This window comes from Haliaeetus leucocephalus, unplaced genomic scaffold, assembly GCF_000737465.1.
Source record: "Haliaeetus leucocephalus isolate CR32 unplaced genomic scaffold, Haliaeetus_leucocephalus-4.0 Scaffold41, whole genome shotgun sequence".
In the NCBI taxonomy this organism is placed as follows: Eukaryota; Metazoa; Chordata; class Aves; order Accipitriformes; family Accipitridae; genus Haliaeetus; species Haliaeetus leucocephalus.
In genome coordinates, this window is record NW_010972477.1 from 2,819,429 (window position 1) to 2,834,163 (window position 14,735).

At 41.4% G+C, this 14,735-nt stretch overlaps 2 protein-coding genes across 2 annotated transcripts in view; one reads left to right on the plus strand and one right to left on the minus strand.

The window, feature by feature from the left end:
- The first annotated feature begins 1,039 nt into the window (after positions 1 to 1,039).
- Positions 1,040 to 9,476, plus strand: TXNL4A (thioredoxin-like 4A). The gene is made up of 4 exons (XM_010576974.1): positions 1,040 to 1,098; positions 1,350 to 1,523; positions 8,413 to 8,516; positions 9,196 to 9,476. The coding sequence occupies exons 2-4, from the start codon at positions 1,371 to 1,373 to the stop codon at positions 9,365 to 9,367; spliced, it is 429 nt and encodes a 142-aa protein (XP_010575276.1). The 5' UTR covers positions 1,040 to 1,098; positions 1,350 to 1,370; the 3' UTR covers positions 9,368 to 9,476.
- Positions 9,477 to 12,891: 3,415 nt separating this feature from the next.
- Positions 12,892 to 14,735, minus strand: part of HSBP1L1 (heat shock factor binding protein 1-like 1) — a 15,296-nt gene continuing 13,452 nt past the window's right edge. Inside the window, exons 3-5 of the mRNA XM_010577166.1 lie at positions 14,436 to 14,502; positions 13,380 to 13,474; positions 12,892 to 12,969 (exon numbers count right to left, since the gene is read on the minus strand). Of these exons, the coding sequence (XP_010575468.1) occupies positions 12,892 to 12,969; positions 13,380 to 13,474; positions 14,436 to 14,502 (240 nt within the window). The remainder of the gene's footprint in view (positions 12,970 to 13,379; positions 13,475 to 14,435; positions 14,503 to 14,735) is intronic.

Sequence of the window (14,735 nt, forward strand, 5' to 3'; positions counted from 1 at the left end):
TGGGCCTGCGTAAAGGACATTTACATATGCTAATAACCTCCCAGAAATCTAATGAATATGCATAACATTTCTCAGAAATCTAATGAATATGTATGAATAAGTTTAATATAAGGCGTATGATTTTGGTATTCAGGTGTGCGTGGTTCGTGAGAGGACTCACCCGTGCACCCGGCCGTCAATAAAGAAGTGTCTGCTTATCTACACTAAATTGGTGTTGATAAGTTCTTTATTCCGAGTTTTTCGGCAACAAGTACAGTGACAGAATCTTCCATAACCAGGAGATGCATGCAGCCGCTCACTCTGTCGCAGGATCCCCTTGATCAAATCCAACGGAGGCACAGAAAGTGTTTTAGCACCCCCAGAGCGGTCAGCAGCAGACGTTTCGGAGATCTGGGCTGCGGTGACCTCCGTTCCATCCTGCCGGTGCCACCCAGCAGCACCCCTCGGCCCACCTGCGCCAACCACCGCCGCACGGCTCCACGTCCCGCTCGTGAGGGGAGAGGCCCGCGGCCTCGGCCAGCAGACAGGCAGCACAACCTGCCCACCCGTTTGGGTGCAGCCGGCTTCTCGGGCAGCAGGGACACCCCCACAGGGCCACCCGCCATTTTGGTTTGCCCTTTTGGCTGTCGCCCACGCCCCAGCCCAGGGCCTCCCCCTCGCTTTGGGCCTGGCTCCACAGCGGGTGGGATGGGGGCACAGACACCCCTGAGAGGACAACGCCTGCGCCTGGCCCTCCGCAGGGCTGTGACGCAAGGGGCTCTCGCAGGCCTCTGCCACGTCACACCCGCGGCGATGAGCGGTGACGTCCCACTCGGGCCTCCGCTACCTCGCCCCCCCTCCCTTTCCCCGCTTGGTACGATCCAAGCTGTTCTTCCGCCCCTCCCCGCCCGCCTTCACACTTGGTATGCTCCAAGCGGCCTCCCCTCCCCCCCCCCCCCGCCCTTTCGGCGCGCTCCGCCCCGCCCACTGACGGGAAACCCCGCCCCCCCACAGGGCGGAAGCGCGTTTCCAAGCGTACGAACGTCTGTCCTCACTTCCGCTTCCTTTCCCGCTGTGGTTCCGTCGCCCCGTTTCGCCGAGAAGAAGGACGCCCACGGGGTGCGGCGGGGACGCGACGGGACGGGGCGGGACGGGGCGGGATGGGACGGGGCGGGGCGGGGCGGGGGGAACTTGGCCCGGGCCGTCCGTAGGGGCCCGGCGAGGTGGCATCGCGGCTGGGCCCCGGGAGGCCGCGGCCGCTGAAGGCGGGCCTGGGCCTGCGGGGCGAGGGTGCCGTCGTGGGGGTCTGGCGGGGCCGTGCAAAGGCAGGCCGGGCTGTCAGCTGCCGGGTGGTTGCTGTCGTCCCGCAGGCCCGCCTCCCCGCCTTCAGGATGTCGTACATGTTACCGCACTTGCACAACGGCTGGCAGGTGGACCAGGCCATCCTGTCGGAAGAGGACCGAGTCGTGGTCATCCGCTTCGGGCACGACTGGGACCCCACCTGCATGAAAATGGATGAAGTCTTATACAGCATCGCCGAGAAGGTAAAGCGGAGTGGTAACCTGGGACGGTCACTTTCTGCGCTCAGCGTTTCAAACGGCTGACACGAAGCCTGAGGCAGGTTATAACTCGGTTTCTGGAGAGGTATTCCTGCTTTAGGAGGCAGCGAGAGAGCTGTTTGGTTTGCTTTCGTGAGCATCTCCTAAAGTCATCCACTGCTCTGATGTTTGTAGTATTTAATGAGGGGAAAAAAGAGCGTTGCAAGTTCTGAAGGCAGAATCACTGCCGGTTAGTAATCCGTCATTTAACGAACGTCAGCACTCAAGCAGAAAAAAAGCGCTTGGTAGTAGGACTGCTGTAGCTGTAGGAAGTGCAGCACTGTCACTTCACAATCAGAATGTATAGTAGCTTCAGGTTTCCATTTGAATAACTTGAAAAGTTACTTTCATTTTGACTCTTAAAAATGCCGAGATCCTAAAATATACAGGGTGGTTTTGATTAATCTATTGGCGATATTATTCGTGGAGGCAGATGGCATTCCCTTGAGTTGCATGGGCTGAATTAAATTTTAGGAGCCAAACTCTGAAGCTGTTTTCAGATGGAAACTGAATGCCTGCTGATGGCTGGTCACTCACTCAAGAAAGACAGATATTGAAGAAAAACTGGGCTGTTTACGAACAGCTATGATTTACCTGTTCTTATATTTGGTGGAGGTTTTGCATAGCGATAGACATAGAAAATTGACAGCTCTTCTTTAACTGAACCACATAGAAAATGAAGCAAAAAAATCTGAACCAGAAAAGGTAACTTGGGTAGGAAAAGGAGTCTGCTATCTTCTTGTAAAATTATATGCGTACAGAGTTCTTTTTTTGGTGGACTCCTTTCTCTTTTAATGTTATTTTTAAATAAACAAACTTCTGTCTCTAAAACCCTTACAATGAAAGATTTATACCCATAGCCAAAAGCTAAGACATAATGGAATACAGTAAGGAGCTGTGACATGGTTTAATGTAGTTGTTTTGTGTTTAACGTGGTGGGAGTGTCTTATGCTCAGATACTGTTAGTATCAACTTTTGGCAGGATGCTTGGCAATTTGGCAGACATATTGGCAGTTAGGGGTGACTGGGGGAAGAAAGAACAATGTAACTTCTTATTTAAAAATCTCCCTCTGCAGAAATGGCAAATTAAAGGGGGAAATCCTTCCTCATCCTCTTGCTTACAAGCCATGTTTGGATCTCTGCTGTTTTAAAGAGTGAGTAAAAGTTCCAATTGTACAGGTGTTTTTACTAGAGAATAATACAGAATGTTAACATGCTGTAATTGCATGCTACATCTGAAGAAAATGTAGCCACGTTTTACATTTGTTACCATGGTGCAATATTCTTTTAGTCTGCAGCATATTTTTGGGTAGCAGTAATGTTTATCTGTACTTTATAATAGGAAAACAGGATTTTTTCTGTTTGAATCCTTTTGGGGGGAAAAGAAACTACAACACTATATGACAATACAAAGCAGATTATTTTCACTGAAATGTACTCCACTTACAGTTGACTGGTGGGTTTTTTTTCCCAATGTTACATGAAAAGGATGCACTGTTTCACTGAGTTTCAAAACAAATTACAATTGTAAGATGTTAGATTCCTGCTTTGTCAGGGTTTCAGCCAAACATCTAAGGACTGAGTTTCACAAAATTCCTCTGGAACACCTTTTTTAAAAATACACTTTTTTTTTTTTTTTTTAAAGGAGGCTCACAAGTGTAAAAACCCATCCCTTGAAATACAGGGGTTTGGCTGCTAAATTACTTTAATACCCTTTTTTTTAAGAAATATGTTAAAACCATTATTTATGTAGGACTGAATACTGTAAATCAGATAACCTCTTGTGAAACCAGGTCACTTTAACCAGTAGGTTGTATTGGGTCAATGTGGGTTTAGGAAGGATTGCTCAAATATTTTGCATTTGTTTAACCATAATCAGAAGTGTGAATAGCTGTGGCTTTCACTCAAACATTAGTTGTGCCTCTGCCTTTCTGTTAAGGTTACATGAAAAGTGAGAGAGGAAAAGAAAGGGGGGCAGGGAAAGAGGGAGCTATAAAAGATGTATTGGTATTATAGTTACTGGTGTTTGTAATTAAAGCTGAGCAAAGCTAATCCATTTACTCATGTCTATGGTATTTTCAAAATTATTAGCTGTAAGCATTGCTCTCAGCAGTATGTCTTTCTCTTTTCCCCTAGAAATTTATCCCCTAAACTTACAGCATAATTAGCAAGAAAAAAAATTCAAATAAATATTGACAGTACAGACTTTCAAGTTTGCACTTACTGTGTGTGCAGCCTCTTTCAGGTCAGTAATGCAAGTCTGCTAGCTGCCTTCAGCTTGAATGATGTGTTGCAAAAGCTAGTCTTTAGTTCCTGGGTTTTCTTTCCTGTGATTTCCATGTCCATAAAAACTTCTAAACATAAAAAACATTGTCTAGAAACTGGTTAGGAAGATGGAAAGATGGACTGTAAGGTCTTGTCTCAGATTTCCTTAGGTATTTGCTGTATGAGCTTTGGGCCATAGGATAACGTATGGCTGTGAGATTTGCTCCTTAAAGGGAGCTGAAATCTTAACAGAAGAAGAGTATTCCTTACCTCTAAAAGAAATAAAGAGACTTCATGATCGTTGCCATTCTTCCTAGTTATTGATCATATTCTGTGGCAATCTCATGTTGTAGGAATGCATTAATTTTTTTGGAATCACATTGTTAATGAAGAAAGTCAGGAGGGAGAACTTCGCAGGGCAAATGAGATTTATTTCACCTGGCATATGATTTTTCCTACATCCATGTTTCCGATTTACCAGCTAAGTGTATGGTCTTCATCAAGATAGGATACAGAATCTCTATCTGATGTTAAGGGTCCCATAGATTCCTCTGCTTTATATTGAGCCGTTCAGTTTAAAGATTTAATGGTAGCCCACCCAAGCAGATACAGGTCTGTCAAGTATTAAAATAGTCTGTAACTGTGGCTAGGCAATACTGTACTTTTGGGTTTTGTATATGCGTGTTGAGTAACGTAGACTAATCTGTGAAGCTACAGTAATTAAGAATAAAAAACCCCAATCAAAATTGAAGCCCAAATTCTGAATTCATGCTGCTGTTTGATTTTTAGTTTCCTCCCCATCCTCATCCTGTCCCCATGGACACCAGCTACAATGGCCTGGTAAGACAGAGAAAGTTTTGAATTGAAAGATGGCTAGAGGAAGTCAGAGTGTCAGAAATAAATATATTTGAAAGTTAATACCTGTCTTGTTTTTCTGCTGAAAATGTTCTTATCTTCAGGTGTTGAGCAAGCTGTCCAAAAGGAGGTCTATCACTAGAGTTTGTTTGTTGTTTGTTTTTTTTTCCCAGAAAGCAGCTGACTTACTGCAACAAATTTACTATATTTTAGTGTATGTTATGAGGTTAAGTACTTTCAGAATAAACTTGTGTTATTACATGTTCAACTTATAAAATACCACAAGGTTTTTTGCATATTGTCTGGATGGTAAAATTTTGGTGTACACTAATAACCTCAGTGTAGTCTCAACTGTTGCAGCTGCCACCTCAGCAGCTGTAACTGCTTTTATTTAGTGTGGTTTGCTTGCTCAGAGTTGTATTTAATTCTTGTTCGGAGGTCTCCATACTGTAAGCCCAGCTATAACTCAAAAGTCAGGAAGAGAACTTCTCAGCAACCACTGCCTTCCAATGATAGTGAAGCTTGTTCTATATAGGAACGTGCTTTTTGAACTGATAAGCTCTGTCTGGGGAATGGATTCATGTCCCAATGGATGGGGAGAGGTTAAGCTTTGGTTTGTCTCCACAGACTTACTAGCTCAAGTATAGATCAACTACTGCATCCATACCAGCCTCAATCCGGAAATACTTCAATTGCTTTTGCTTAAAAAGAAGCTAAAGCCTTGTGAATTAGAACCGGCCGTGTGTGAAGCTGGCTCAGGTGCTGCTCTGTAGTGCTGTGAAGCTGGCTCTGTACTGCATCTTGGCTCCAGTATTCTATCTGAGACAGCAAGTGCTGCTTCAGACTGTAAAACCAGTCAATACTGTGCAGAGAGACACATTTGAGTAGTTCTGCAGGGCTTGTCTTGCGTTGAAATAAAATGCCTATTGGTGACAAGCCTGCCCAGCCTGCCATGGCCACTAAACAGTAGGTATTATGGCCACTGCAGTGCTTCTGCATCACCCTTTCCATATTTAGCCTCTTACCCACGTTTTTATCTAGCTCATTCTTAGGCCTGAATCCCAACCTCCTGCTGCTACGAATATCGGAGTGTTGCATGGCAAGGCCCATGTCACGGGCAACCTTGGCAGCCAGTGTCCAAACTCAGCAAAACACATCCTTATTCAATGCGCTTGCAAGCTGAGTGGTTTTGGAGTGGTAATGTGGTCACATTTGAAATTAAGAAAGCAAAGGGGAAAGAATAGACCCACTTTCAAAGTTCTGCATTCAAATTTGAGAGTCTGTATCTAGCTTTGAGGTCTGCTTTAGACTTCATACAAGCTTTTGAGCAGGTGACTGTCATCAGTTTCACTTCTATAAAAGTAGGTAGGAGAGAAGGAAGATTCAGTTAATGTCTGAGATACATGGATAACAGTGATAACTTGTGGATGTGCTGTGCAAAGGTGATTTGAATGATCCAGTCCTTTTGAGTAAGATTTATGTAATAACTTATTTAAGACTTGAATAGTCTCATTCTCTTTTCTAAAATCTCAGGCTGTTGATGTTCGTTGCTAGTGACAAGCGTTTCTGGTTCTGCAACAGCTCAACTAAATTAAATCTATATAGTGTAAAGCTAATTTAAAAGTTTTGTTGTTCCACTACTATGTGGAGTACACAGTTCTTGGAAGTAAAATTTTGGTTTAGCAGTGCTTTCATAGTGGTCTTCTGGTGCAACATATAATCTCCTTGGACTAATCTTTCAGTGAACAAAGCAGGTCCTAAGAATGTTGTATTAATGCTTGGTTTAACTTAAAATTATTTTCTAATCTCCAAATTAAATAATTGTTCAAAGATTATGTTTAGTTTGTCGGAATTGCCAAATGTGTTGCAGAAATTTCCCCATGTGGCAAAGCTGTACTGCTGATGCTAAAAATGCCAGCAGGATGGAGGAAGAAATGATAGGAGAAAATGAAAATGGCTCTTCGGATTTTGTGTTTTTTAAAAAAATAAACCAAAAAACCCCCCAAAAACCACCAAACAGAAAACCACAACTGTCTTTTGCCTCCTAAGGCTAACCAGGGAGTAACTTCAGCCACTTTTCAGCTAAATTGTTGACTCTGAACATCCCATTAAATTTCTTAGAAATCTTTCATATAAAACTGAAATGGGCATGAATGAAGACTTCAGAGGGTGGTAGAGTTTGGTATCATGACTAACTTGGGTTTTCAAGGCTTTACGTCTTGCTTGTTTGGGAACATGGCTTAAATGGGGTGTTTTCATTAGATTATTGACAGAGTCTAGGATTATAACTGGCTCCATAAAAGCACAGTAAAAACTATTTAAATGCTGTTTCACTCCAGAAGGGTTTTTCCTTTCTTCACTAGTAATACTTATTTACATCTTTGAAGTGTGATTATTTTTTATAATTTAGAAACTGTCTTGAAGCAGAAGTCCATCAAAATTTATTTACTGTGCGCTTCTGTTTTTTTGTAAACAAACATCTCCATACTTTCTCAACTAGAGTGCCTGCTAGGATGTTTAATTACAGGGTACACCATATATAACATTTTTCTGGTACAGTCTAATACCTTTTTGTGGACTAAAAAAAAATATCTTTACATCACGCAGAAATTTATACTCATCATAGCATTTCCAGACCTTGATAGCAAAATTAACATGTGGGAAGTACTGTGACAAACAGTAAGTTTGTCATAAATCTCAGACCACGTGTTAACCTCAGACTGGCAATTTTGCACAGTCAGATAGGAAGGACCGAAATCGTATTTGTATGTAAGGAAGGACGGGGGGTGCAAGGTTGCGTGTTCATGGTATAATGCAGGAGTACTTGATAATAGACCTTACAGTTAAAGGTTTGTGTAATTTAGATGTCTGCTGACTTATATTTTAGTGTGTGTGTGTGTGTGTTAATTTCTACTGTCCGTGCATAAGCTAAGTTTAGAAACTAAAACTTCCCCTAATTCCACTTGAGGCCAAATATGCTACATCTAGGAAATAAAAATATGACATGATTTTCTTTCGGGAACGAAGACATTAACTGTGACATTAAAGGGGAAGGATTCTTGTGCATTTAACTCAGTAACTCTGCAAAATGAAAGCCTGTTCTACCAGAATTGCCCAGAGAATAGCTTCTCATCAAGGTCTTTTTTTCACTAAGTTTTTAAGCCCCTGTTTTAGCTTTACACCTCTCAAAAAAGCTATCCGTTTTTATTATTAAATTATCAGTTTTACTTTCATTTAATGAGCCTTGTTAAACAAATCAGATGGTTTAGAGAGGAAAAAAATGCTTGGAGGCAGGCACCATGGCATTTTAGATCATTTTCTGAAGTCTATAAGCAGCTGACAACAGAGGCAACATGTGTCAGCTTGGCTTGCACAAAGCAGTTACTCTACTTGTTTAGAGCTGTGCGTGTCACTGTGAGGTCTCAGTTGTATGTAAAGGGCATTTGTTTCTTTGGGTGTTGATTTAGCATTGTATCTTTCCAGTTGATACCGGATGTGAAATGAGCATCTTGGCTATATTTAAAAATATTTTCCATGTTAATTGGTGGTTGTGGTTAAAAATAGCAGCAATACTGTTTACTGGGATTTTATGAGTTAATATTTTGGAAAATAAATGTTGCAATAAAGAAAGCTTATGTCTTTTAATTGGTAATACAAATAATCAAAGGCTTGGTAATATATATTGCTTCTATATTTCCTGTTTTCTTCTGTCTAGGTAAAAAACTTTGCTGTTATTTATCTTGTGGATATCACTGAAGTACCAGACTTCAACAAGATGTACGAGTTGTATGATCCCTGTACTGTCATGTTTTTCTTCAGGTACGTGATGGTTCTAGAATGTAACTCAGTTAAATTTTTGTGTGTGTGTCAAATACAGTGTCTAGGTAAATCATTTCTAAATGCATATTAGCATAGTGATGCTTATATTTTCATTGCTCTACAAGAGTAAACTGATTAAATAGGAAAATGGCTTGTTTTCCAATATAATAGAGTACAAATTAGTGATAGTGGAAACTGTTTTTATTATCCATTGGTTTTAGTTTTAAATCTAAAACTCCCTGTATAGAATACTGCAGTAATACGGCAGCCAAGCTTGTCAAACTTGTTTTAAAGATATACCCAAAGTATTATGGTTTTTTAGAGCCAAGGCATTTACGTTGATGAGATAAAATGTGCTACTGACAAGCGTGGAACTCTCTCTGGTGTTAAAACAGTAGTGGGAAAGAAGTACAAATGATGAGGAATATGCTGAAGGATAATTGCACTGAGTAGCAGTCTTGGGGGCATGTTTGCAATCTTTATTCTAGCTTTAGAAATGGGCAGTAAAATGCCAACTTGAGTGACAGGCAACCTCTTTTCTTTGAGGGTTATTTTGCAAGACTGTTTATGTTATAAGGGCTTTTTTTGAATTCTACAAACCATTCGTGTGGGGGATATAAAGTTTCTTTCTGAATTAAAATACCATATTAACTTGTCTGTTTTTTCTCTCCCTTTAAAGGAACAAACACATCATGATTGATTTGGGTACAGGTAATAACAACAAGATCAACTGGGCAATGGAAGATAAGCAAGAGATGATTGACATTATAGAAACTGTTTATAGAGGAGCCCGCAAAGGTCGAGGTTTAGTGGTATCGCCAAAAGATTATTCCACTAAATACAGATACTGACGTTTCTTTGGAGATGCCTTTTTTTTAACCCTACATCCACTTAAATTTATTCTTGTGTATGTGTGTACATATATATGTATATAAAAAGAAAAAAAACCTACAAATCCTTCAACTTCGAGCATATTTTGAATTATTTAAAAGGTTTGAATTCTGTTTGGAAAAGTAGAAGACACGAAGCCTGGAACTGTCTGACTGCAGTAATACTGTAGCTGAATTTTGGGTTGTTTTTTTATTTTCATTTTTTAAAGACTTTACTCTGTGTTGTCCTTTTGGTATTATGTATTTTTGTGCACCAAAAGCCCATTTGCAGAAAAACATTTAGACTCTTTTTGTTTGCTTTTGTTACACAAATAACTGGGAAAACTATAGTATAGCTTTTTTAAAAGAATAAAGTGAGTTCCACTTATTCACCTTAATTTTCTCTAACTCATTAAATTTGAGAATGAAAACAAATGTAATTGGATGCAAAGTCATAATGTTGAAGATGAAGGCTTATCACTTCTGTCAGGATTTTCTTGCATAGTATCTTGGTCTTCTGTATCCACTAAAAATAGGAATAAAACGCTAAGGTGCATTTATCAATATTTAGCAAAACTCAGAGAAAACATCTTCCATGACTTTGTGCATATGCCCCTCCGCAAACTTAATTGACTTCTGGTGATGGACTTCTTTTTTATGGTGATTATGCATACAATAGTTAGTTTGAAGTACTCAAGATTCTGCAGTGCCACAGGGTAATTGCAGTTCTGGAGCTGGCTGCAGAGTCAACAGCTGAAGAAAGGATGAGTTGTGCTTTCTCTCATTTCACTTCCAGTTTGTCTAATGGTATACTAAAATGGATATATACTCCTGAGACTTGGATTGGATTCCACTGTGGCATGGCTTTTGAAGTTTCCATTTGCATTTCTGACAACTTCTGTTTTGTGATAATGGAGCCAGTGTTGTGTGCGTTTTTTTGGTTGGATTTGTTTTTTTGGTTTAAAACTGATACATGCATATTTACAGGATTAAAAAAAAAACAAGCTGGGCTATGCAGAAAGGAGACACCTGTATTTTTAGTCCTGTTTGTCACAAGACAAAGTAGAATATGCTTTTTTACTGTCAGGTGTGTTTTAGAGGGTTTAGAATGAGTTAAGGAAGTAAAACACAGGGTCCTAATTTCTGCTTGAATTAATCTGGTTTACAGTGATTATTACTTATGGAATCATTTATGTTGGAAGGGACCACCAACCACCCAAAGTAGGTCCCACTTGATCAGGTTGCGCAGGATTGTGTCCAGTCTTGAGTATCTCTAAGGATGGAGATTCCTCAGCCTTTCTGGAAAGCCTCTTCTGCTGCTTGAGCACCTTTGTAGTTGAAAAAAGTCTTCCTTGCATGAAGCTGGAATTTCCTGTGTTCCAGCTTGTGTCTATTAACTCCCTCGTGCAAAACACCTCCAACAAGAGTCTTGACTCTTCCCCATGCTCTACCGTGGGTTAGTTGTTGCCAGCAAGAAGCCATAGTCTTTTCTTAAGGCTGAACTAACAGAATTTTCTCAAACCCTTGTATGCTTTGTACTCCACCATATCTTGGTGGCTCTGTTTTAACACCCTCATAACTATGTATTTTTTGAACTGGGGAGCCCCAAAATTGACACAGTATTCTGGGTGTGGTCTCACAGGAGCTGAATAGAAGGGACTGACCTGCTGGCGCTACTTGTGCTAATACTGACCAGGATGTGGCTGCGACCTTTGTCCCCAGGACACCCTGCTGACGCAGGTTCAGCTTGCCCACCAGGCCCCCCCCGCTCCTTTCCTGCAAAGCTGCATGCCAGCCAGCCCCCCGCAACTGCCCTGCAGCGTATGCTTACCCTGTCCCAGAGGCCAGGCTTGGCACTTGCCCCTTTGAACTTCATGAGGTTCCTGTTGGCCCATTTCTCCAGCCTGTCCTCTAGCATATCAACCTCTCCCCCCCAGTTTGACATTGCTTGCAAATCTACACTGATTAAAGCATTGATGAGAATGATTTCTTGATATTAATGAAGACTCTGTAATAGACATGAAGTATTAACACCTGCCAAAGTTTTAAAAAGCATATTTATCCTTCATTAGCGGAGGTATTTACCTGGTAATGCCTCAGTTTTTGCAAGAGGTTCCCGTTAAGTTTCAAACAAAATCTTTCCTGCAAAAAGCGCCAACGTTTTGGTGTACAAGAACCTTAAAGTTAGTGCAGATGTCTGGTTTTCTTTGACTCTACCACATCTTGCTTAGGTCACGTTTAGTAACTGGAATTCCTTATCTATCTCCAAGTCTTTAAAATAGGCTCTTTCATCAAAATGACTAATGTTAAAGAACTGAAATTGGCGCACTATGCAAACCTTGATGATGTTATCTGCACAGGTGTGCACAGCTTTGGGTGGACTTGTGAAAAGAGTAACAACTGAATAGCTGTGATCTGTGCAAATACTGCTATTTCTTTTAGTGCAGAACAGTTTATCTTCATTGGACCTATGAAATTTTGCAAAGGCACCTTTGTAATAACATCAAATAAGGTAAGGTGCATTTTGTAACGTAAAACATTTAAAGAAGCATCAAAATGGCACAAGCAAATGGAAAAGTTTTGTCATAGAAGGATCTTGTTATCTGAGAACATTTAAGTTAAAAACGCAACACAGAAATATGATGAAAAATTTAATATTACTGAAATAAATACATTTTCATACATTGAAAAAGTTTGTGACTGCTTAAGTTCACTATATAGGATATAGTTTTCTATCCAAAATAGTGGGTTTTGCCTTCCCTGAAACTAACAGTTCTTTTCCAATTACAGGAAATACAGTGTCCCATTTAGATGAATAAACCCAGCTTGCTCCTTTTTCCCTGGGGCAATAATTAGAAAAAAAAAAAATTTAGATTTTATCATGACATGATGCAAGCATGTTTGTTTTCACTAATGCTTTTGTGACTAGTGACGTTGATTGTAAACTCCCAGATTCAGTGCAGTGCTGTTCTCCCTTTATCTTTCTCGATCACATCCTCATTTCAGTGCTGCAAAGAAACAGTGCGTAAGTAGGTTAGTGGTTTAATTATTCATGAATGTGATTCAGCATAAAAGTAGGACGATCTCTGTGCAGTTAAATACATTTTCATGGATTGTACTTCTATACTTCTGAAAATTGTTTCATAGTTTATCATGAAAAAGGCATCTGAATGAATGGATGCCTACATTAGCTCAATATATTTACAGATATTCCTGTTTTTCACTGTGTGAGCAGTCTCCAAATGACAAGAATAATTGGTGTGTCTCAGTTTGAATCAGGAAAACGCAAAACAACAGGAAGATTACATCACTTGCACCCAAGAACAGGGAAGCAATCCTGTCTCCTAAATACCAAGAACACTGACTAAGGCATTCATCAGGGCGGGTAGCAGTTTCAACAGATAGCGACTTAAAATCTAGCACACAATCCTGAATTGTAGCATGATTTTATATTACAGTGTTTGACAATAATACTAAACTTATCCTTGTTCCTTCCATCCCCCATCTTAGTGCTGTGAGAACGAACTACTGCTGTGGTCGGGGTGAATGTATTTAAGAGGTGTGCTCTGAGCCACATTGGGAAGCTGAACCAGGTTTAAAAGCAGATGTACATAAATTTAGACAAGCAGGAATCCTCAATCAGCTAGGTTAGCATACTTGAGGGACAGGAATGGTGGGTGGGAGTGCTTTAAGCCACACACGTTTTATTACAAATGTCCAGCCTTGGTTTACATGTTTGGGATTAGTTTGCGCTACCCCTTGTAGTGGCACTCAGCTGGAAGAGATGTAGCAAGCTACAGTTTTTCAAAGTGGTAGCATTCTTTGGCTCTTGGCAAAAAGAAAGCCAAGGTAGTTTTAAATATTTTTTTTTTAAATCTCAGTATACTTTAAAATCCAAGTGAATGCAGGTATGATAATTTTCATGCTAGGTGCTGTCCATAGTTCAAAACTAAGTGGAAGTACATAAAATACAGTAAAAATTAAGTTTGTTTACTCTCAACTCTTCATCAGTGTTTTCTATCCCAGCCTCTGTCATCAGGTCAGCAACATGCTTCTCGAGGTCATCAATGCGCTCGCCCATTTCTTCCAGTAAAAAGTTAAAGATAACTTATTTATAAATAAGAATTCTAGAATTCTATAGGTGGGGTTTTTTTCTTCTGTGAGAAAAACAAGCAGCTTTCTTCCAGATGTCTCAGCCTCTTACTTATTCATGTTTAATGCAGGATGAAGCATGCACAAGGTTGCATTAAGACAACCCCACTGTCTCTTGCAACAGATAAGCATTCAAGTTCTAAATATTTTCAAATGCCTTCCTGTATGCCCATGAGTGAACTGGAGTATTTTCTGCATGAGAGATTGCTTTCTTTCCAAGGGACTATTTTAGGTGATACCATATAGTCAACCTAAACAATCAGAATACGAATGCTGCTAAAACATTATTCTCTGACACTAAAGCAGCCGCTTCCTGAAAGGTGGAGTTTCATAAAAAATGGAAAGTGTAGTAAATTTGCAGTTTCAGAAAGCAGAGGTAGTTTCTGTCAGTACATCTAATGAGAAAGCTCAGAGCCCCTTCAGGTCTCAATTTCTCTTTTTGAGGGCTCGCCTTCCCAGCCAACAGCTGGTTTTAAACCAACAATGCACAGCAATATGCTGATTTAAGTGGCATTTTGGAAGACGGTTGCTTTGTTAATATACCTTCAAAATCTTTACACATAATTTAATGCTTGTTTTACTTGAAAGCCAGAATTGCTGCACAGAGACCAGCTCCCTGGGAGCTGACAGGACCTTTAGTAAAACCGTTTTTAGTATTTCCTTCTTGGTGAGGGGAAAAACAAACTGGGGGGGGGGGGGGCATTCAGCCGTCTTTACTTCATAGGGGTGCAGCAACGCCAGTCACTGCATCTGAATTTGATGTTAAAAAGCAAAACCCCCTCTTTACATCGACGCCCGAGGGGGACACACACACACCCCGAGCCCGGTCCGGGGGAGGAACGGCAGGCGCAGGCCGCCTCTCCCGCGCAGCTCCTAACCCGCCTTCGAAAGAGGATATTTCTCAGCGTTATCTTTTCAGTCAGGGCTTGAAAATTCTCCTGCAGCTGATACAGCAGATTTTCCGCCTGGGGGGGTGGGGGGGAAGAGGAATTAAAGAGAAAAAGCAGCCCCGGGCGGCGGCCGGAGGGCAGCTACGGCCCAGGCCGGCGCTTTCCCGCCCTTCTCCCCTCAGCCCTGAGGGGCGACCCGCCGCCGAGGCGGGACGGGGCAGGCGCCCGCCCGCGGCCAGGGAACCCCCCCACCCCCCCTCCTCCTTCCCCCCCCAAAAAAACCCGTCCCCGCAGCTCACCAGCTGTGA

Coding starts and splice junctions, on each gene's coding strand:
- TXNL4A (XM_010576974.1), top strand. CDS start 1,371: ATGTCGTACATGTTACCGCACTTGCACAACGGCTGGCAGGTGGACCAG. Junction 1,524..8,412: donor TATACAGCATCGCCGAGAAG/GTAAAGCGGAGT, acceptor TCTTCTGTCTAG/GTAAAAAACTTTGCTGTTAT. Junction 8,517..9,195: donor ACTGTCATGTTTTTCTTCAG/GTACGTGATGGT, acceptor CTCCCTTTAAAG/GAACAAACACATCATGATTG.